We start from the raw sequence: 22,534 nt of genomic DNA, 5'->3' as shown, positions 1-22,534 counted from the left end.
TTATAAGGTGCACGTGATAAATAAACCACTTTGACTTTGATGTTGAATCATTTATTAGCATATGCTTTATCCGGACAGACGTACAAACACAGAGCATGTAGTACAGCAGAAGATCAACGATCAGAGTTCTGGCAATATATCATAGGTCAGAGTCGACGACTTATCTGTATTTAACCGGCACAGTAAAATGTAACCACATATCTGTCTAAACATATTTCGAATCTATTGCATTTCTGTCTAAAACACCAACCTCACTTATCTCTGCTTCTCCCGCGAGACAACTAGCTCCCACAATGCACCGCACTGTTATGGTCTGGAGTGTAAACATGGCGGCGGATGGAGGTATACGCCCCAGCTGCGCGATCCAGAGAACGTTTTCCCGGTACCAACCGAACCCCGGGCGGTCCAGATGCACGGTAGTGTGCCGGGAGTCGCTCTTTCTCGTGGCTCTCCAGCGCTACGGGAAGGACCTTGGGTTTCAAGTGATTTTCCCACAGGCCATCCACCCGAGTGACAGTCTGTATGATGCTACCGTTACCGACGGGGATTGTAAAGTACGGGTTACCGTCGACCCAAGTCTGAACGGATTGGTTGAAAGGAATATTTTACGGTGCGGCTGCCGGCTACGGAACGTTAGCTTTGCTCCGGGGCTGTCCGTGCGGGAGGAGGCGAGAGATCGCAGCTCGTGTAAAACCTACCGAGTGGTAAGTCTGGAAGTTGTGGGTGATAGCGAAACGTGCGACGGGCGCGAGCCACTGAGTGGGGTGAATGTGGGGGCGTTACCGTGGTTCGGGGTGAGTACCGGGGGAGATCCGGACCGGGACACCGGACAGGAAGCGGCGGGACCGTTCCTGCTGCCGCTCCGGGCTCACCGGAGCACCTACCTACCGTTGTGGAACAACACCGACTACTACGGGGCAGCGTGGCGGGACACGCCCCCCTCGCACAATTTAACGGACACGGAGGAGGAAGAAGAAGAGGGTAAAGAGGAGGAGAGGAGGAGGAGGAGGAGGAGAGGGATGGTTTGAGTTGCTGCTAGCAAGAGCTGTCAAGTGAAAAGGCTGTCATTGTATTTGCGCGTGTGTGTATATGGTATGGCAAGGCCGTAATCATAATACATATTGATGGGGACACATCCCCCCCCAATATTCAAATTTGGTCAATATATTGATATAAAAATATAAATGTGCTACGCCACGACAGGCAACCACGCACGCTGTCCAAAATTATCATCAAAAAATTAATTTGTCCCCCCCAATGTTGACTCCATGGCTACGGCCTTGTGGTATGGTGTGTGTATGGTATGATATGGTGTGTGTATGGTATGATATGGTGTGTGTATGGTATGATATGGTGTGTGTATGGTATGATATGGTGTGTGTATGGTATGATATGGTGTGTGTATGGTATGATATGGTGTGTGTATGATATGGTGTGTGTATGGTATGATATGGTGTGTGTATGATATGGTGTGTGTATGGTATGATATGGTGTGTGTATGATATGGTGTGTGTATGGTATGATATGGTGTGTGTATGGTATGATATGGTGTGTGTATGGTATGATATGGTGTGTGTATGATATGGTGTGTGTATGATATGGTGTGTGTATGGTATGATATGGTGTGTGTATGGTATGATATGGTGTGTGTATGGTATGATATGGTGTGTGTATGATATGGTGTGTGTATGGTATGATATGGTGTGTGTATGGTATGATATGGTGTGTGTATGGTATGATATGGTGTGTGTTCTACAGAGGTGAGCCCTGCAGTGACCATTCGAGAGCTTCAGGAGGAGTTCTCCCGATGGGGCGGGACTGGAGGTGGGGCCAGGCAGAGGGGCGGGGCCAGGAGGCGGCTGGTGGTCAGAGTTATGAACAAGTCCAAACTGGTGTATTATGGGAAGGCTGACACGAACTGTGAATGTCCTTATAAGGTCAGTACAGCACCACACACATCACACACACATACACACACATCACACACACACATACACACACACACAGCATGGAAACAAAAGCTTCAGATTATTATTGTTCTCCCTACCCTCCCCCCCCCTGCCCCTCCCCCTCCCAGGCGCTGCTGGAGGTGCGCGACGTGTCAGCGGGTGTGTGTGTGGTTCTGTGGAACAGTGTGTGTGTAGAGTGGTACCGCAGTCTGAGACAAGGACAGTTGCTGTCGCTGGTCGGCTACAGGGTCAAGAGGTCATTCAGAACCCAGGAACAGGACCCTGTGGAGATAGGTACACACACACACTCACACACATACATGTAGAGACATTCACACGCACACACTACCCCCCCCCCCCTCTCTCTCTCTCTCTCTCTCTATCTCTCTCTCTCAGAGCTCAGTCTAAACTCACACACTACACCCCCCTCTCTCTCTCTCTCTCTCTCTCTCTCTCTCTCTCTCTCTCTCTCTCTCTCTCTCTCTCTCTCTCTCTCTCTCAGAGCTCAGTCTGAACTCTCACACACACACACACTAACCTCTCTCTCTCTCTCTCTCTCTCTCTCTCTCTCAGAGCTAAGGCTGAACTCACACACACTAACCCCCCCCCCCCTCTCTCTCTCTCTCTCTCTCTCTCTCTCTCAGAGCTAAGGCTGAACTCACACACACTAACCCCCCCCCCCCTCTCTCTCTCTCTCTCTCTCTCAGAGCTAAGGCTGAACTCACACACACTAACCCCCCCCCCCCCCCTCTCTCTCTCTCTCTCTCTCTCTCTCAGAGCTCAGTCTGAACTCACTCACACACACACACACACACTAACCTCTCTCTCTCTTTCTCTCTCAGAGCTCAGTCTGAACTCCAGGAACCCAGCTGCTGACATCACCATCCTCCCAGAATCGTCTGTTTCCCTCCCACCACCAAACCCCTCCTACAGCTTCCACTGCGGGTACACACATACACACACACACACACAGACATAACTCACTCACACACACACATACACACACACAGGCGTAACCCACTCACACAGACACACAGACTGCTGAGGGTGTTTCTGTGTGTCTTCATGTCTAACTTCCTGTCTCTCACAGGAAGGAACTCCTTGACTGTCCCCATGGCAACCTCTGTGATGTCATCGGCCTGGTGGTGTTTGCTGGGCGGACTGAGCGAATCAGGAGCAAGGGTGAGGGTCAGAGGTTGTTATGGTGACGGTGGTACAGTAGAAGACAGACAGACAGAGCAGCTATGTATATGGGGTAGAGACAAACTTTGCCTAGGGCGCCAAATGTGCTAGGACCGGTACTGTATATATAATATATATACATACCGTATTTTTCGGAAAACAAGCCACATTTTCTATAACCCGCAACCCACCAGAATGGGAGCTTTGTGTTTGTAAATCGGATTTTAACCCGCACTGAAATATATGCTGCTCTTGATACAGGAACAATGATACCAAGCAATGCACGAGTAGGCTATAGGCGATCTTACAGCATGCTATAGGCGATCTTACGGCATGCTATAGGCGATCTTACGGCATGCTATAGGTGATCTTACAGCATGCTATAGGCGATCTTACAGCATGCTATATGCGATCTTACGGCATGCTATAGGCGATCTTACGGCATGCTATAGGCGATCTTACGGCATGCTATAGGCGATCTTACGGCATGCTATAGGCGATCTTACGGCATGCTATAGGCGATCTTACGGCATGCTATAGGCGATCTTACGGCATGCTATAGGCGATCTTACGGCATGCTATAGGCGATCTTACGGCATGCTATAGGCGATCTTACGGCATGCTGTAGGCGATCTTACGGCATGCTATAGGCGATCTTACAACATGCTATAGGCGATCTTACAGCATGCTATAGGCGATCCTACGGCATGCTATAGGCGATCTTACAGCATGCTATAGGCGATCTTACGGCATGCTATAGGCGATCTTACAACATGCTATAGGCGATCTTACAGCATGCTATAGGCGATTTCCGAAAAATACGGTAATATATATATATTATCTATGAACACCCTAATGAGCTGTGATTGTGTGAACAGTGTTTCCTGTAAGCAGAGTGATGCTCTCTCCTCTCCTAGATACTGAGGGGGCGGGGCTGTTGGAGTATTGCTGGCTGCTATTGGAGGACGGCACCACAGATCAGCCAATCGCTGTTCAGCTTTTCTCCACGTCTCAGCCTGAGACACACTCTAAGATACACCCATGTAATTACTACACACACACACACCACGCACACACACTCATACACACACCACACACTCATACACACACACACACTCATACACACACACCACGCACACACACTCATACACACACACACACATACACCACACACACACACCACACACACACACACCACACACACACACTCTTACACGCACCACACACACTCATTCACGCACCACACACACACATACACAGAGATGGGAGTACAAATACTTTAGAAGAAAGTATTAGAAGACTTCTAAACTTATCTAATTCATCTAAAGAAAAAGCTTTAAAGGTTGAAAAAATATTTTTTGTTAAAAAGTTTTTAATGGTTTAAAAAAAGGGTTGTTGAAAACAATGTTAGAATTTTTTTTTGGAAAGGTTGAAAAAATATTTATGGAAAACAATTTAAGAAAAAAGCTTTGAAATGTTGAAGTAATAATTCCAAAAAGTTTCTATAGGTAGAAAATAATTTTTATAAAAAAGGTTTCTACAGGTTGAAAAAATATTTTTGAAATAAAGTAAAAAAAAAAGGTTTCTCTAGGTTGGAAAATAAAGTTCACTTCTTTACTTTAACTTGAGTGAAAACGTGTAGACAGTACTTCAACTTACTAAACTACCAGAGTCTTTTAAACATGAGTATCTGTACTTCTACTTGAGTGAAGGACGTGTGTACTTTTGACATATCTGCCACACATACACACATTTCAGTTCTGTCAAATCTTACCTTCCCCTCATGCAGTGTCGGTTGTTGTGGTGACCAGGATGAAGGTGGTCAGGTCTCCTGAGTCCTCCAACCAACACCTCGCTTCCACTAGCTACACACAGGTGTACTGTTCAGGTAACACACGTACACACACCTCCACACACACTGCAACACCTCGCTTCCACTAGCTACACACAGGTGTACTGTTCAGGTAACACACGTACACACACCTCCACACACACTGCAACACCTCGCTTCCACTAGCTACACACAGGGTGTACTGTTCAGGTAACACACGTACACACACACCTTCACACACACTGCAACACCTCGCTTCCACTAGCTACACACAGGGTGTACTGTTCAGGTAACACACGTACACACACACCTTCACACACACTGCAACACCTCGCTTCCACTAGCTACACACAGGGTGTACTGTTCAGGTAACACACATACACATACACACACACACCTTCACACACAGTGATCTTAAATTATCTTGCTGCTGATTGGTTGGTTGCAGGCTCAGGCCACCACTCAGAGATGCCCTACAGGAGGCTCCGCCCAGTCCGACAGTTTGTCCAATGGCTGCAGAGCCTAGATGACGGACAGGTGCTGGACAGGGCTGTGGTTGGTGGATTCTTTAGCTACCCGCCCCTTCCTGTCACCTTGGAAAACTTCATGAGGAGACAGAAAGGTGAGACACACACACCTCACACACACACACATACATGCTTTTTTTCAGGGGGTTTTAGGGCTAGGGGTTAAGATTTAGGGGTTAAAGAGAACACAGTTTTGAATGGAAATGGTAATACTAACACGTGGAGAGTGTGTGTGTGTGTAGGGGTCCCACAGCTTCTCAGAGGGGAGGAGTTTCAGAGGGAAGTGAAGAGACTCCAGTACAGAGAAAAACGTACACTCTGTATCCAGGCAACCATCACCATGGTTTCACACTGCAGGAGAGGAGAGGTAACACACACCCAGACTCAGACACACACCACACACACACACTAACCACACACACACCACACACACACACTAACCACACACACCACACACACTTCTGTAGTGACCATCATATCTGTTGCAGGAGGACCAGTGTTTGCTGTGGACAGACAGACGCTCAGCCCCATCCTCCCCCCGCCTCCCCCCATCCTCCCCCCGCCTCCCCCCATCCTACCCCCGCCTCCCCCCATCCTCCCCCCGCCACTCCCCCTTTAAACGCTCCTCCCCCTCCCCTAGCACTTCTCTAAATACCTCCCTCCGACTCTCCCCCATCACCTCTAACATCACCCCCTCCTCCCCTCTCAGACTCTCCCCCATCTCCTACCACCTCTCCCCCACCGTTCACCCACCCTCCTCCCCCTGTTCCAGTGCCTGCTTGTCCCCCTCCTCTTCTGGGTCGCCAGTCAAATTGAATCCCAGGCTTCAGACTCTTCCAGCAGGGTAAGGCCCGACTCCCTCAGCTGCATCTGCCCTGTCTCCACATCTCCTCCCCTCACACCTGCTCTGTGTGTGTGTGTGTCAGGTCTAAGCTGCATCTGCCCTGTCTCCACATCTCCTCCCCTCACACCTGCTCTGTGTGTGTGTGTGTGTCAGGTCTAAGCTGCATCTGCCCTGTCTCCACATCTCCTCCCCTCACACCTGCTCTGTGTGTGTGTGTGTCAGGTCTAAGCTGCATCTGCCCTGTCTCCACATCTCCTCCCCTCACACCTGCTCTGTGTGTGTGTGTGTGTCAGGTCTAAGAGGAGACTCTTCAGGCCAGCAGAAGCAGCTTCCAGGAAGAGGAGGTAAGGTCACAGTTACTTCCTGCCCTGGTCTCCATGGTGACAAGGCTCAGCTGTGTTATTATGGGATGTATTCTAACTGGAGATGTCGGCAGGTGGTCCCTCAACACACCACACACCCAGGAAGATGACGACTTCCACACTGGTCAGTGTGTGTGTGTGTGTGTGTATATAGTTGTGTGTGTGTATAATGTGTGTGTGTGTCTGTATATATAGTTGTGTGTGTGTGTATAATGTGTGTGTGTGTGTATATATAGTTGTGTGTGTGTATAATGTGTGTGTGTGTCTGTATATATAGTTGTGTGTGTGTAATGTGTGTGTGTTTCTAGATGTGTGTGTATATAATCTGTGTGTGTGGATATATAGATGGATGTCTGTGTATATAGATGGGTGTGTAATGTGTGTGTGTGTTTATATAGATGTGTGTGTGTGTATAATGTGTGGATATACAGTAGATGTGTGTGTGTATAATGTGTGTGTGTATATAGTTGTGTGTGTGTATATAATCTGTGTGTGTATATAGATGTGTGTGTGTGTATAGTCTGTGTGTGTTTATATAGATGTGTGTGTATAATCTGTGTGTGTTTATATAGATGTGTGTGTGTATAATCTGTGTGTGTGTATAAGGAACCTTGTGGAGTGCTTCTATGGAGTTCCTGCAGAACAATGACGAGGATGAAGATGATGATGATGATGATCAGTCCTTCCTCACCGCCCCCTCCCACAACTCCTCCCACGTGGGCATGGCCCGTGTTGCCATGGAGACGCTCCCACTGCGTTTCTGCTACGAGCGGAGGGAGGAACAGTCGGTCGCCTTGGCGATGCAGGCCGGGGACATTCAGAAGTGTCCAATCAGAGGAGCCCTGGAGACCTTCAGCCCCGCCCACTTCTACACCGGACACTACACCCTAACCCTGAGAGGTACTCACCACACACACACCACACACACACCACACACACTACAAACTATAGACACAAAATCACAAATTCAGGAACAGTGTGTATTTACCAGGCACTGTGCAATATAACCATGTCTCCCGCCTGTCTCCCGCCTGTCTCCCCCCCTGTCTCCCCCCCTGTCTCCCCCCCTGTCTCCCCCCTGTCTCCCCCCTCAGCACTGACAGATGGGGTCGTAGTGGATGCAGTGTTTTTGCCCGCCCCCCCCCAACCCCCTCTCTGCCCCCCCCACACACACGCCAACCTCTGGAGCTCCATCCTGCAACATGGAGCCTTCTCCTCACACACACCACCCCCTGCTGCTGGTGAGTCCCTCACACACACACACCACCCCCTGCTGCTGGTGAGTCCCTCACACACACACTCTCCTCACACACACCACCCCCTGCTGCTGGTGAGTCCCTCACACACACACACACTCATACACTGACACTGACATCACACTCACATCACACACTCACACTCACATCACACCCACACCCACCTCACACTCACAGACACACACACACATTACACACACAGACACTCACAGACACTCACAGACACTCACAGACACACACAGACACACACAGACACACACGACACACACAGACACTCACAGACACAAACAGACACACACTCACAGACACACACATCACACACACATCACACTCACATCACACACACATCACACTCACAGTGTAATGTTCTCCCTGTGCTCCTCTCCTCCTAGCCGACCTGATCGCCATGGCAGCACAGCTGTCCAATCAGAGGCTGCTGTGTGTCCTGGAGGCGTGTTCTTTGGGCGGAGACGTGACAGAGCTTGTCCTATCACGAGCCTACCCTCTGAGAGACTGACACACACACACACACACACACACACACACACTGCCAGTGTTGTGAGTCTCTATAAACAGTGTTTCTGATTTCTGTGTTTCTATTCTATAAACAGTGTTTCTGTACTATAAACAGTGTTACTAAACATGATCTTGTTGTTTCTACTTGTTCCTTGACCCTAATCCTAACCCCCCCATGTGATCCCCAGGGGGCGCAGGGGGGGGGGATGAGCCCTCCTGCTGGTTGTGGGAATTCAAACAGCTTTATTACTCCTTTGTCAGGTTACATACAATGCTTTATTGATAATCTGGTGTTTACATTTAGTCATTTAGCAGACGCTCTTATCCAGAGCGACTTACGGTAAGTACAGGGACATTCCCCCGAGGCAAGTAGGGTGAAGTGTCTTGCCCAAGGACACAACGTCATTTGGCACCGCCAGGAATCGAACTGGCAACCTTCTGATTACTAGCCCGCTTCCCTAACCGCTCAGCCATCTGACTCCCTGTGTTGCCAGGAATGAAGTGTTGGGGTTAGGGTGGGGCTGGGGTTAGGGCTAGGTGTGTACTAGGATTATAAGGCTAAATTCTAGGGGTGCGGTCAAGCAGGTGCTATGGTCAGGTGCTCGGTGCTGGGTTAGGTTCTAGGGCCTTAGGCTAGGTGCTAGGGACTGGGGCTAGGTGCTAGGGACTGGGGCTAGGTGCTAGGGACTGGGGCTAGGGACTGGGGCTAGAGACTGGGGCTAGGGACTGGGGCTAGAGACTGGGGCTAGGGACTGGGGCTAGAGACTGGGGCTAGGGACTGGGGTTAGAGACTGGGGCTAGAGACTGGGGCTAGGGACTGGGGCTTGGGACTGGGGCTAAGGACTGGGGCTTGGTGCTAGGGACTGGGGCTAGGTGCTAGGGACTGGGGCTAGGTGCTAGGGACTGGGGCTAGAGACTGGGGCTAGGGACTGGGGCTAGGGACTGGGGCTAGGTGCTAGGGACTGGGGCTAGGTGCTAGGGACTGGGGCTAGGTGCTAGGGACTGGAGCTAGGTGCTAGGGACTGGGGCTAGGTGCTAGGGACTGGGGCTAGGTGCTAGGGACCAGAAGGTGCCCCTGGCAGACGTATCTCAGCAGCCTGGTGCAGTGGTTGTCGTTGAGGCGTCCGTTGGTGTGCAGGTGGGCACAGTCCTCCGTCCCCGTCAGGCCTCGCTCAGGGCTAACCCAGTTATCAGGCTGGTTAGGGAGCCAGTGACTGCACACACACACACACACACACACACAGTTATCAGGCTGGTTAGGGAGCCAGTGACTGCACACACACACACACACACACAGTTATCAGGCTGGTTAGGGAGCCAGTGACTGCACACACACACACACAGTTATCAGGCTGGTTAGGGAGCCAGTGACTGCACACACACACACACACACACAGTTATCAGGCTGGTTAGGGAGCCAGTGACTGCACACACACACACACACAGTTATCAGGCTGGTTAGGGAACCAGTGACTGCACACACACACACACACAGTTATCAGGCTGGTTAGGGAGCCAGTGACTGCACACACACACACACAGTTATCAGGCTGGTTAGGGAGCCAGTGACTGCACACACACACACACAGTTATCAGGCTGGTTAGGGAGCCAGTTACTGCACACACACACAGTTATCAGGCTGGTTAGGGAGCCAGTTACTGCACACACACACACACACACACACACACAGTTATCAGGCTGGTTAGGGAGCCAGTTACTGCACACACACACAGTTATCAGGCTGGTTAGGGAGCCAGTTACTGCACACACACACACACAATCTCAGAAAAAAACATAACCAACAAAAAAACCCTAAGATCAAGAAAGAGTAACCCTCACACACACTGTCCTCACACACACACACACTGTCCCCCCCCCTACCTGCGGTCCATGGTGTAGGGGGTCCCGTCCACCCACTCCCAGGTTCCAGTGCGCTCATCTGTCAGCCCGATCCAGTAGTACTGGGGGTGGGCCCTCTGGCCCAGGAACCTCTGCACACACACAGGCTTAGTCTGGGGAACTGTGTGTGTAACAGTCTGTGGTGGACTGTGTGTGTGTGTGTGTGTGTGTGTGTGTGTGTGTGTGTGTGTGTGTGTCTCACCCACTCGTCCCGGGTCTTCAGTACGGCGAGCTGTGATTGGTGGGCCACACACCAGTCCCGCGCCTGGTTCCAGCCCAGTGCATCATGGGAAAGCAGGTAACACCTGGAGGAGAACAGGATCCAGTCCAGGGGACAGCACTCCACCGAGGAGTCTACACACACACACACACACACACACACATGTACACACACACACACACACACACACATGTACACACATATACATGTATACACACACCATACACATAAACAAGATGTGTGAGTTTGCTAAAGGTGTGTGTGTCTTGTGTGTGTGTTCTACCGTTCCGCAGGAATCTGTCGATGGAACACTTCAGCCCGTCCACTTTGTGACGGAGATTCACCACCTCGTCCAAAGTCTTCACTGACTCCAACACTGTCACACACACACCACATGTCACACACACACCACACACACACCACATGTCACACACACACCACATGCCAGAGTTGCACCAGTCTGATGTCTGTAGGAACTCTTGTTTGAGTGTTTGTCTGAGGGGAAGGGTTTGATAGATGCACCTGACTCCAGCTTGACTTGTCCTGTTGCCATGGAAACCTCAAGCCGTCCAATCTCCTTCTGAGTTTCATCAGCTGGAACCAGACAAAACTTGTCTTATTGTGTGAGTGTGTGTATGTGAGTGTGTGTGTACCTGCAGTCTGGGACATGTGTAGAGATGGGTGTGTGTGTGTGTGTACCTGCAGTCTGGGACACGTGTAGAGATGGGTGTGTGTGTGTGTGTGTGTGTGTACCTGCAGTCTGAGACAGGTGTAGAGAGGTGTGTAGACTCTGGACAGCTGATGTCAGGTTGCCTACTGTCTTCTCCACAGAGGTAACCCTCCTACCTGTCTTCATGTCTACACACACACAGAGGTAGGTTAAACTGTATTATGTGTTTGAGTGTGTGTGAGAGAGAGTGTGTGTGTGTAGGTACTCACTGCTGACAGACACAGAGATGATGAGAGCCAATAGGAGAACAGCACAGACAGACGGCAGGACCCACATCCTCCACCGGGGGGGGCTAGAGGGCTGCAGCACTCCTAACCTGGGAGCTTCCTCTACACACACACACAGTTACATACACGAAAACATATGTGCACTTACAAACACACTCACATATACACTCTCTCTCACACACACACTCTCTCACACACATACACACACTCACACACCTTTGGTCCAGAAGGCTGTGTCGTCTCTGCTGTTGGAGGGGTTGTAGTCGTCATGGTAATCCGTCTCCATGACATCTGTCCTCTCTTCACCTGCTGAAAGCTCCTTCATGGAGCTGAGAGAGTCTGAGCGTGTTCGAGTGTATGAGAGTCTGAGCGTGTTCGAGTGTATGAGAGTCTGAGCGTGTTCGAGTGTATGAGAGTCTGAGCGTGTTCGAGTGTATGAGAGTCTGAGCGTGTTCGAGTGTATGAGAGTCTGAGCGTGTTCGAGTGTATGAGAGTCTGAGCGTGTTCGAGTGTATGAGAGTCTGAGCGTGTTCGAATGTGTTCGAGTGTGAGTGAGACTGTGTGAGAGTGTGAGAGTGAGACTGTGAGAGAGAGTGAGAGTGTGTGAGAATATGAGAGAGTGAGACTGTGTGAGAGTGTGAGAGAGTGTGTGAGAGAGAGACAGAGCAAAATGTCTGGTAGACCAGTCAGTGTACCCCCACAAAGTTTGCACTTTGAGCTTTAAACAGTGTGTGTATGTTTACTGACAGCAGGGTCAACATCAGGATATGTCACGTGCTAAAGCACAGATTTGGTCTGAACCTAAAGGTACCGTAATGTCGCCTGCCTCACAATGCACCATTCTTTAAGGTCACTGTTGTAGTTTGTATAACGTCCTTGCCAAGTCTGCAGACTTGGGTTTACATACTCACAATATCGATCAAAATACAACTTTTGTACACATGAAGCAAAAATCTGATACGCTGGCTAGTAGGGGTGGGAGTCTTTTGGTACCTCACGATTTGATTCGAATCGATTCTTGTGGTCACGATTTGATTCGAATCGATTCTTGTGGTCACGATTTGATTCGAATCGATTCTTGTGGTCACGATTTGATTCGAATCGATTCTTGTGGTCACGATTCGATTAAAAATCTATTCACGATTCATTTTTCGATTTTGAATCCAAAAATCGTTCTCTGAAAGAACACAAGCAGAGAATGTCTAATATGGGGAGAACTGCCACTATGGGAAACTTCCGGTTTCTGAACTGGTTGCAGTTCCACTCTAGTTCCATGTGAGGGCGCTCACGGGCGGGTGCAGAATGAATGAAAGTCTATGGAGCTATACCCCTCAAAATCCACTTTTCTCAGGATATATTTTTTTGTCTAGTAATTTGAATGTTGCATTCGAAAGAGGAGGCAAAGAAAATACACACTGCTGTGTGTTAGATTTTTTTTAAGTCGCTTTTTTGTTCTAAAAAGCCTTTTAAAATGTCAATGACGTCATACAATCAGCATTCATTAGCATAATGCTAGCGTGTTATGGGCAACAACGACTCACCCTGTAAGAAATCGAAAGGACATAAGTACTCGTTCATTCAACTTTCGACCTATAATCCATGTTGAACATGCAAAAACTACAATCAAATCAGAGATTTCTCAACGACAATCAGCGAAAGAGACAAATGTAGCCCTCTAGCTCCATAAACTCCCATTCATTTTGCACTCGCCCGCGATCAACCCCAGTGGAACTCTGATGGAACTGCAACCAAATTCGGTACAACGGGGCTTAATAGGGAGTGGACAGGCTCTCCGTAGACGGGCTCTGAGTCTGACACAAGTCACCAAGAACGCCAAAAATACCCAGAAGTGTTCTTGATCTGCCCCTTTTATCAAGGATGCATCAGTTGGTGATTTGTCCAGCGAGAACGCATCTGATTTCCCAGAGGTCATTGCAAGAATAGCCAAGAACACACGCATCTCAAATCGTTCTCCGTCCTCGCGGTCTTGCAAGACCGTTCTCTCAAGGACGCTTGGCAGCTCTGGCGCTGCTCACCGGAGGAACACAGAACGTTACATTTGCATCTGTTACTGTTATAATTAATATATGTTCAGCCTTTTCAGTTTGAATCTGCAGTTGGTTTCCCGCGGCTGTGCGCGCGCGTATGTCTGTCTGTGTGTGTGTGTGTGTGTGTGTGTGTGTGTGTGTGTGTGTGAGTCAGGGGCGGGGGCACAGGGAGGAGTATTTCTTCAGACGTGGCAGAAAGGCAGATTCACTTTCTCCGCTTTCACGAACTTTCTGTAGCCCGTGGGTAGGGAATTTACGGCTCCCGATTTCCATCTGTCCCGCGCCCATTGGTGGAGCCGTTGTCTGTGTAGCTTGTTGACTGGCTGTCAGACCATCAATCACTCGTTCTCTCCCTCCCACTGGTCAGTCACGCGGAAAAGGAGGGTCTTGGTTGTATTGACAAAATTGCCCCAATCTGTTCAGACCTCGCGAGAGTTGGAAATGGGAGAAAGACTGAGGGGACGAGAGGTTGGAGGAGGACAGAGAGAGAGAGAGCAAGAGAGAGAGAGGTTTAAACTTTAGAGAGATAACTTCACATTAGCCGACAGTTCCCAACTAGCTACCAGACCGGGAGTATGGAGTCACGGTGGCACGCGGTGATGTTAGTGATCCTTCTCGGTTGCTTCCACACCACCGTCAACGCGGAGCAGCAAACCCTGTCCCCCGGTAAGACCCTACGCCTAACCCCCGTCCCGTCCCGGGGTCGAGAGAGCCCATCCGCTAACTAACCACAGAACTAGCTCGCATGCCAGCTGACCTGTCAAGTGAACAAGTTGCAAAAGTCCTCATCACTGGTATCAGACCTACCAGTATCTCTGGACCGTACTAGAGGATCGTGCTAACTAGATCTGATCAGATATTAGGTACAGCTCCCTACGGTACAGTAACGGGAGAACGCGGCCAGTATTTCTGGCTAACCTAGTGGATGGAATGGGCTAACGTTAGCCTAATGTTGACAGACAGTTGACTGGTAACTAATTTAGCGACACAGCTGTGTGTGTGTGTGTGTCTTCATCTAAAGCATCATCACACATGCTACATCGTTTTGTGTTGTCTGAATAGCCGTGCTGTCTGCAAGCCGTCTGCGTGTTGTGATTGATCCTAAAACTGTAACCATAGTGATCATCGATCCGCTGTGCGTAAAGTAGCTAACTAGAGCTATATAACTAACTAGGTAACTAGCTATCTAACGAGGACGTGTACTCGGGACTGGTATATATGGCTATATCCACGTCACACGCACACACCTGTGTTAAAACACATATTGCAGCTCTCTCGAGTGTGTCTGTGGAATAGCCTCTAGTTCCACAGCACAAGGAGGGTTTTGTGACGTCACAGCCCCCCCTCCTCTTCCGCCTCTCTTTCGAGGAGGTTCTATGGAATGTTCTTCCCAGATTCCAGAGTTCCCATTCTGGAGTTCCTCTCGTCTCCTCTGACGGAGAACGGGGAATGACATTCCCCTCTCGACTCATTCTCTTCTCTTTTCTGTCTACCCCTCTCTCTCCACTCTCTCTCTCCACTCTCTCTGTCCCCCCTTTCATTCTCTCTCATTTAGAAGTTAACAGTTCCATAATGTGTGTGTGTGTGTGTGTGTGTGTGTGTGTGTGTGTGTGTGTGTGTGTGTGTGTGTGTGTGTGTGTGTGTGTGTGTGTGTGTGTGTGTGTGTGTGTAGAGAACCTGTTGGTGATCACTGCTGCTACAGAGGAGACAGATGGCTTCAACAGGTTCATGAGGACGGCCAGGGAGTTCAACTATACTGTCAAGGTACCTACCCCCCCACACACACACCCCATATACACACACCATACACACACCATACACACACCATACACACACCACACACACATCATACACACACCACACACACACACCACACACACACCATACACACACCACACACCACACACACACCACACACACACCACACACACACCATACACACACCATACACACACCACACACACACCACACACACATCATACACACACCACACACACACACCATACACACACCACACACACACCATACACACACCATACACACATCATACACACACCACACACACACCACACACACACCATACAAACACTTCCTCTTCCACCATGTTTTCAGTGTTCTATGATGTGTGTGTGTGCAGGTGCTGGGCCTGGGGGAGGAGTGGAAGGGGGGCGATGTGGCCCACACGGTGGGGGGAGGGCAGAAGGTGCGCTGGCTGAAGAACGAGCTGCTGAAACACGCCCACAACAAGGACCTCATCATCCTCTTTGTAGACAGGTTTGTGTGTGTGTAGGATGCTGTATGTGTAGAAGGCTGTATGTGTGTGTGTAGGATGCTGTGTGTGTAGAAGGCTGTATGTGTGTGTGTAGGATGCTGTGTGTGTAGAAGGCTGTATGTGTGTGTGTAGGATGCTGTGTGTGTAGAAGGCTGTATGTGTGTGTGTAGGATGCTGTGTGTGTAGAAGGCTGTATGTGTGTGTGTAGGATGCTGTGTGTGTAGAAGGCTGTATGTGTGTGTGTAGGATGCTGTGTGTGTAGAAGGCTGTATGTGGGACAGGTGTCAGGTTGTACATGGGAACAGAGGAGAGGAGGAAGAGAGAGAGAGGGACATGGAGAAAGAAGAAGAGGAGGATAGAGAGAGCGAGGGAACCCAAGCTGCAGATAAGAGAAAGGGAGAAAGGAGGGTGTGACACCACCTGATACCTATCTATAGAACCCACACACACAACTTATTATGTTTTTGTATGATTTTCTGTTTTAGTGTGTGTGTGGTAATGTAAGAGTTAGTGCATGTGTGTAGCGGTGCGTGGGTGTGGGTGTGTGTTGGCTAGGTTGTCATAGTGACAACCCCACCCTGTTCCAGCAGTGTGGTTGCTGTGGCATCCAGTCTCCTGTAGGGGTGTCATCTACTGTGGCATGCTAATGATAGACCAGCGTGTGTGTGTGTGTGTGTGTGAGCTGGACAGTGGATAGTTGTTGTTGACCTGAAGATGTTGACAGTCTTGTTGTTGTTGTCAGCTACGACGTGCTGCTGGCCAGCGGGCCGGAGGATCTGCTGTGGAAGTTCTCCAGGATGAGACACCGTGTGGTGTTCTCTGCCGAGGGCTTCTGCTGGCCCGACCAGCGCCTGGCACCCAAATACCCCCCCGTACACACCGGCAAACGCTACCTCAACTCTGGAGGTTCGACTATGTGTGTGTGTGTGTGTGTGTGTGGGTGCATGCTTGGTAACTGTGTGTGTGCATGCTTGGTAACTGTGTGTGTGTGTGTGGGTGCATGCTTGGTAACTGTGTGTGTGCATGCTTGGTAACTGTGTGTGTGTGTGTGGGTGCATGCTTGGTAACTGTGTGTGTGCATGCTTGGTAACTGTGTGTGTGTGTGTGTGGGTGCATGCTTGGTAACTGTGTGTGTGCATGCTTGGTAACTGTGTGTGTGTGTGTGTGTGCGCAGGGTTCATGGGCTACGCTCCTGAGTTGGTAGAGATCGTGCAGCAGTGGAAACATAAAGACAACGATGACGACCAGCTGTTCTACACCAAGATCTACCTGGACAAGGCCCAGCGGGTCAGCACCCACCCTGACCCCTAGCTTAACCCCTGACCTCCCTTCCTAACCCTCAGATCTTCACCCTCCAGTAATCCCATAGTGAGATGTTGTGTTTTTATCTGCAGACAAAGTTTAACATGACTCTGGACCACCGATCAAGAATCTTCCAGAACCTCAATGGAGCCCTGGGTGAGTCAACACACACACACACACACACACACACATACACGTACACGTACACACACACCACACGCACATACCATATACACGCACACAACCCGTCACTGCGTAGATATCCCTTCTGACCTGCGTGTGGTGTCGCTGCGTCTCAGAGGAGGTGGTGCTGAAGTTTGAGAAGGCCCGTGTGCGTGCGCGGAATGTGGCCTATGACACACTTCCTGTGGTCATCCATGGCAATGGCCCCACTAAGGTAACCAATCACAGCTCTCCACACCAGCCCCATGTGACATTCTTCTGGCTGTGATGTCATGCCAGACCATAATACTCTGTCCTGCCATCCCTCAGCTCCAGCTGAATTACCTAGGCAACTACGTTCCCATGGCGTGGACTCATGAGACAGGATGTGGCATCTGTGACGACGACCTCCTGTACCTCAACGACCTCACTGTAAGACCCTGACCCCTGACCCTACCGGTCCCTCTTTAGGCTCACCTACCTCTAGCTGACCCCTGACCTTAACAAACCCCAGCATACCCAAACATGCATTTACCTTCAAGTTGAGTAAGTATGCTGGAATGTGGTTTTGTCCTAATTGTGTCCTATGTGTGTGTGTGTGTGTCCTGTGTGTGTATGGTGTGTGTGTGTCCTGTGTGTGTGTTCTGTGTGTGTATGGTGTGTGTGTGTGTCAGGATGAGGAGATGCCCCTGGTGTTTGTGTCTGTGTTCATAGAACAGCCCACGCCCTTCCTGGAGGAGTTCCTGGAGAGACTGACCACCTTCAACTACCCCACCAGCCGCATGAAGCTCTTCATACACAACAACGTCAGTACTGACTGTGTGTATGGTGTGTGTGTGTGTGTGTGTGGTGTGCATGTGTTAACCCTCTGCTCCCTGCAGGTGGTGCACCATGAGAAGCACATCCAGCGCTTTTGGGAGCGTCACCGTTCTGAGTTCCCCGGGGCGCGGCTGGTGGGCCCAGAGGAGAACTTGCAGCAGGCCCAGGCCAGGACCATGGCTGTGTGAGTCCCCTGAACCTGGAGCCCTCTGGAGCCCTCTGGAGCCACAGTCCTCAGCCTAGAACACACCCACATTAACCTGTGTGTGTATATGAGTGTATATATATATGTGTGTGTGTGTGTGTGTGCAGGGAGGCCTGTAAGAAGGACGTAGAGTGTGATTACTACTTCAGCATCGATGCGGACGTAGCTGTGGTGAACCCAGACATCCTGCGCATCCTCATAGAGGAGAACAAGTGTGTACTACACACTACACACTGTGTACTACACGCTGTGTACTACACGCTCACTCACTATACACTATAATCCTTCTGTCATTGTGAACAACATCTGACCTCCAGTATGTAACCCCCTCAGGCCCGTCATCGCCCCCATGCTCTCCAGACACGGGAAGCTGTGGTCCAACTTCTGGGGCGCTCTGAGTCCAGAGGGCTTCTACTCCCGCTCTGAAGACTACATCGACATCGTACAGGGCAAGAGAGTGTGAGCACACACACACACACACTCTCTCCCCCTCTCTACCTCTCCCCTCCTCCCCATTTCTACCTCTCCCCTCCTCCCTCCCTCTCTCTACCTCTCCCCTCCTCCCCCTCTCCCCTCCTCCCCCTCTCTCTAACCCTCTCCTCCATCCCTCTCCTCCCCCTCTCTCTAACCCTCTCCTCCATCCCTCTCCTCCATCCCTCTCCTCCCCCTCTCTCTAACCCTCTCCTCCATCCCTCTCCTCCCCCTCTCTCTAACCCTCTCCTCCATCCCCCTCCCCCTCTCTCTAACCCTCTCCTCCATCCCTCTCCTCCCCCTCTCTCTAACCCTCTCCTCCATCCCTGTCCTCCCCCTCTCTCTAACCCTCTCCTCCATCCCTCTCCTCCATCCCTCTCCTCCCCCTCTCTCTAACCCTCTCCTCCATCCCTCTCCTCCCCCTCTCTCTAACCCTCTCCTCCATCCCCCTCCCCCTCTCTCTAACCCTCTCCTCCATCCCTCTCCTCCATCCCTCTCCTCCCCCTCTCTCTAACCCTCTCCTCCATCCCTCTCCTCCATCCCCCTCCTCCCCCTCTCTCTAACCCTCTCCTTCATCCCCCTCTCTCTAACCCTCTCCTCCATCCCTCTCCTCCATCCCTCTCCTCCATCCCTCTCCTCCCCCTCTCTCCAGGGGGCTGTGGAACGTCCCCTACATCACCCAGGTGTACCTGATCCAGGGCTCAGTGCTGCGGGGCCGTCTGCTGCAGGCCAGCCTCTACAGCCAGGACGGCATGGACCCAGACATGGTGTTCTGCAGAACAATACGAGACCAGGTATGTGTGTGTGTGACTGTGTGTGTGTGTGACTCTGTGTGTGTGTGTGACTCTGTGTGTGTGTGTGTGTCCACCAGGGGGTGTTCATGTTCGTGTCTAACAGGGATGAGTTTGGACGCCTCGTCTCCTCGGCCAACTATAACATCAGCAGACTACACCCGGACATGTGGCAGATATTTGACAACCCAGTGGTGAGATCACACACACACACTCTGTCTTACACACACACACATATAGAAACCCACACCCTCTAAAATGGTGCTGCTGTTTCAGGACTGGAAGGAGAAGTACATCCATGAGAGCTACTCCAAGATCTTTGAAGAGGAAGGAGGCATGGTGGAACAGGTAGGTTAAGTACCTGTCTCCCTCTCTCTCTCCCTCTCTCTGTCTCACTCCCTCTCTCTCTCCCTCTCTCTGTCTCCCTCCCTCTCTCTCTATCTGTCTGTCTGTCTCACTCCCTCTCTCACTATATATCTCTCTCTCTGTCCTCTCTCCCCCTCTCTGTCTCTCTCTCCTCTCTTCCTCTCTCTCTCTCACTATATCTCTCCTCTCCTCCAGCCCTGTCCTGATGTGTACTGGTTCCCGGCGTTCTCTGAGAGGATGTGTGATGACCTGGTGGAGACCATGGAGGACAATGGAGGCTGGTCTGGAGGGAAACACACGGTGAGGGGGGGGGGGGGGGGGGGGGGGGGGGGGGGAGGAGGAGGAGGAGGGGTGTAGAGGTAAAGAGGCAGAGAGAGATTTGTTTGTATATCTTGGAACTAACTGCAATGCTGTGTGTGTGTCAGGATGAGCGCTTAGCGGGGGGCTATGAGAACGTGCCGACTGTAGACATCCACATGAACCAGATCCAGTTTGAGAAGGAGTGGCTCAAGTTCCTCAAGGAGTACATCGTCCCCGTCACAGAGAAACTGTATCCTGGATACTACCCTAAGGTACACACACACACACTACCCTGGATACTACCCTAAGGTACACACACACACACTACCCTGGATACTACCCTAAGGTACACACACACACACTCTCACAAGCAGGCTAGCTGGCAACTACTGAACTATAATAGCTAGCTAGAAGGCAACTATTGAATTACTATAGAACTATATTAGCAACTACAGAGGTAAAATAGCTACTCACTCCATTCAACTATGTGTGTGTGTGTGTGTGTGTGCGTGCGTGCGGGGTGTGTGTGTGTGTGTGTGCGTGCGTGCGGGGGGTGTGTGTGTGTGTGCGTGCTGGGGGGGGGGGGGTGCAGGCCCAGGCGGTGATGAACTTCGTGGTGAGGTACAGACCAGATGAGCAGCCCTCTCTCAGACCTCATCATGACTCCTCCACCTTCACCATCAACATCGCCCTCAACAGCAAGGGGCTGGACTACCAGGTACCCACACACACACACCCTCAACAGCAAGGGGCTGGACTACCAGGTACCCACACACACACACCCTCAACAGCAAGGGGCTAGACTACCAGGTACCCACACACACACACCCTCAACAGCAAGGGGCTGGACTACCAGGTACCCACACACACACACCCTCAACAGCAAGGGGCTGGACTACCAGGTACCCACACACACACACCCTCAACAGCAAGGGGCTGGACTACCAGGTACCCACACACACACACCCTCAACAGCAAGAGGCTGGACTACCAGGTACCCACACACACACACCCTCAACAGCAAGAGGCTGGACTACCAGGTACCCACACACACACACCCTCAACAGCAAGGGGCTAGACTACCAGGTACCCACACACACACACCCTCAACAGCAAGGGGCTAGACTACCAGGTACCCACACACACACACCCTCAACAGCAAGGGGCTGGACTACCAGGTACTCACACAGTACAAAAAAGGCACACTATGACAAGAAAATATTGATCCTGCCACCAAATACAGATTAAAACTTAAGTAACGAGCTTGAAAATGTAACAAGTGAAAGTACAGATATTTGTGTAAAAATGTTAAGAAGTGAAAGTAAAAAGTTGTCAGAAAAAGAAATGGTGGTTAAGTACTGATAAATGTACTTAAGTACCATCTCTTAAGTACATCCCATCTCTGCATGTCTATGACACGTGTGTCTGTGCGTGTGTGTGTTTCAGGGCGGAGGGTGCAGGTTCCTGAGGTACGACTGCAAGGTGGAAGCTCCTCGTAAAGGCTGGTCCTTCATGCATCCTGGCCGGCTCACGCACTACCACGAAGGGTTGCCCACTACCCAGGGAACCAGATACATCATGGTCTCCTTCGTAGACCCCTAGACACACACACTCACATCTCACCATGCTGCCTTACACGCCCTGTCCTGAGGGGTCACAAACTACTTAACACTCCATCTGTGTTTTGTGCGTCTGTTTGTGTGTGTGTGTGTGTGTGTGTGTGTGTATATTCTCAGAGAGTGTGTTGCGTGTGTTTCTGTGTGAACATGTGTGTGTGTGTGTTCTGGGTGTGAGTGTGTGTGTGTGTGTGAGTAATTTAACACAGTTTGCTGTCATTTTCCTCTGAGGACGGTGTCGGGGTTCACAGTGTTGCTATGGTAACCAACCGGTCATAGTCGGTAAACATAGACATATATACATGTCTATGTCGGTACACTCCAGATAGAATGGTTGTCACGGTAACCAAAGAGCTCACGTATCAAGACCCAAACACTCTAGTGGGTTGTTAAATCATGTTTTATTGTGTTTCAAAAGATTTATTTTGTATTTTTTTGGTGCCTCTCTTGGTATATATTGTTTGATTTGATGTGTTATTCAGCCTCACTTCTGTCTCTGGGACTCGTCATGTTGTTCATATCTACAGCTTTGTACAAAGGGCATTAAATTATTTGTTACCATTGAGAAATCAATTTTGGAATTTTAATAAATAATTTTCTGTATAAGTGTTTGGTTATTAGTGATTGGTTATTTGACC

The 22,534-nt window shown here is 50.4% G+C and overlaps 3 protein-coding genes across 3 annotated transcripts; 2 read left to right on the top strand and 1 right to left on the bottom strand.

The window, feature by feature from the left end:
• The first annotated feature begins 61 nt into the window (after nt 1–61).
• On the top strand, nt 62–8,551 carry si:ch73-71d17.2 (RPA-related protein RADX). The gene is made up of 16 exons (XM_067261950.1): nt 62–80; nt 286–981; nt 1,759–1,937; nt 2,078–2,243; nt 2,792–2,894; nt 3,040–3,131; nt 4,049–4,174; nt 4,921–5,019; nt 5,411–5,584; nt 5,732–5,856; nt 5,978–6,333; nt 6,627–6,677; nt 6,770–6,819; nt 7,302–7,595; nt 7,790–7,936; nt 8,344–8,551. The coding sequence occupies exons 1-16, from the start codon at nt 62–64 to the stop codon at nt 8,466–8,468; spliced, it is 2,802 nt and encodes a 933-aa protein (XP_067118051.1). The 3' UTR covers nt 8,469–8,551.
• Nucleotides 8,552–9,488: 937 nt separating this feature from the next.
• On the bottom strand, nt 9,489–11,869 carry asgr1a (asialoglycoprotein receptor 1a). Its single transcript, XM_067261819.1, has 8 exons — nt 11,761–11,869; nt 11,527–11,646; nt 11,341–11,445; nt 11,110–11,181; nt 10,871–10,963; nt 10,570–10,721; nt 10,350–10,459; nt 9,489–9,681 (listed from the first exon to the last, which is right to left on the bottom strand). The coding sequence occupies exons 1-8, from the start codon at nt 11,867–11,869 to the stop codon at nt 9,516–9,518; spliced, it is 927 nt and encodes a 308-aa protein (XP_067117920.1). The 3' UTR covers nt 9,489–9,515.
• Nucleotides 11,870–14,088: 2,219 nt separating this feature from the next.
• plod3 (procollagen-lysine, 2-oxoglutarate 5-dioxygenase 3) lies at nt 14,089–22,502 on the top strand. The gene is made up of 19 exons (XM_067261793.1): nt 14,089–14,258; nt 15,265–15,356; nt 15,730–15,866; nt 16,607–16,770; nt 17,039–17,151; nt 17,259–17,322; nt 17,466–17,563; nt 17,659–17,760; nt 18,003–18,134; nt 18,210–18,331; nt 18,460–18,564; nt 18,686–18,811; nt 19,476–19,617; nt 19,695–19,808; nt 19,891–19,962; nt 20,176–20,280; nt 20,406–20,552; nt 20,873–20,998; nt 21,727–22,502. Exons 1-19 carry the CDS (start codon nt 14,168–14,170, stop codon nt 21,880–21,882), a joined length of 2,208 nt encoding a protein of 735 aa, XP_067117894.1. The 5' UTR covers nt 14,089–14,167; the 3' UTR covers nt 21,883–22,502.
• Nucleotides 22,503–22,534: the final 32 nt, after the last annotated feature.

The sequence above is a fragment of the Osmerus mordax genome, chromosome 23 (assembly GCF_038355195.1).
Source record: "Osmerus mordax isolate fOsmMor3 chromosome 23, fOsmMor3.pri, whole genome shotgun sequence".
Classification (NCBI taxonomy): domain Eukaryota; kingdom Metazoa; phylum Chordata; class Actinopteri; order Osmeriformes; family Osmeridae; genus Osmerus; species Osmerus mordax.
This window is presented reverse-complemented; position numbering and strand designations above follow the sequence as displayed.

Coding starts and splice junctions, on each gene's coding strand:
- asgr1a (XM_067261819.1), bottom strand. CDS start 11,869: ATGAAGGAGCTTTCAGCAGGTGAAGAGAGGACAGATGTCATGGAGACG. Junction 11,446..11,526: donor CATCTCTGTGTCTGTCAGCA/GTGAGTACCTAC, acceptor GTGTGTGTGTAG/ACATGAAGACAGGTAGGAGG. Junction 10,722..10,870: donor CGACAGATTCCTGCGGAACG/GTAGAACACACA, acceptor GTGTGTGTGTAG/ACTCCTCGGTGGAGTGCTGT.
- plod3 (XM_067261793.1), top strand. CDS start 14,168: ATGGAGTCACGGTGGCACGCGGTGATGTTAGTGATCCTTCTCGGTTGC. Junction 17,323..17,465: donor GAACCTCAATGGAGCCCTGG/GTGAGTCAACAC, acceptor GCTGCGTCTCAG/AGGAGGTGGTGCTGAAGTTT. Junction 19,618..19,694: donor GCAGAACAATACGAGACCAG/GTATGTGTGTGT, acceptor TGTGTCCACCAG/GGGGTGTTCATGTTCGTGTC.
- si:ch73-71d17.2 (XM_067261950.1), top strand. Junction 982..1,758: donor GGAGGAGGAAGAAGAAGAGG/GTAAAGAGGAGG, acceptor TGTGTTCTACAG/AGGTGAGCCCTGCAGTGACC. Junction 2,244..2,791: donor ACAGGACCCTGTGGAGATAG/GTACACACACAC, acceptor TTTCTCTCTCAG/AGCTCAGTCTGAACTCCAGG.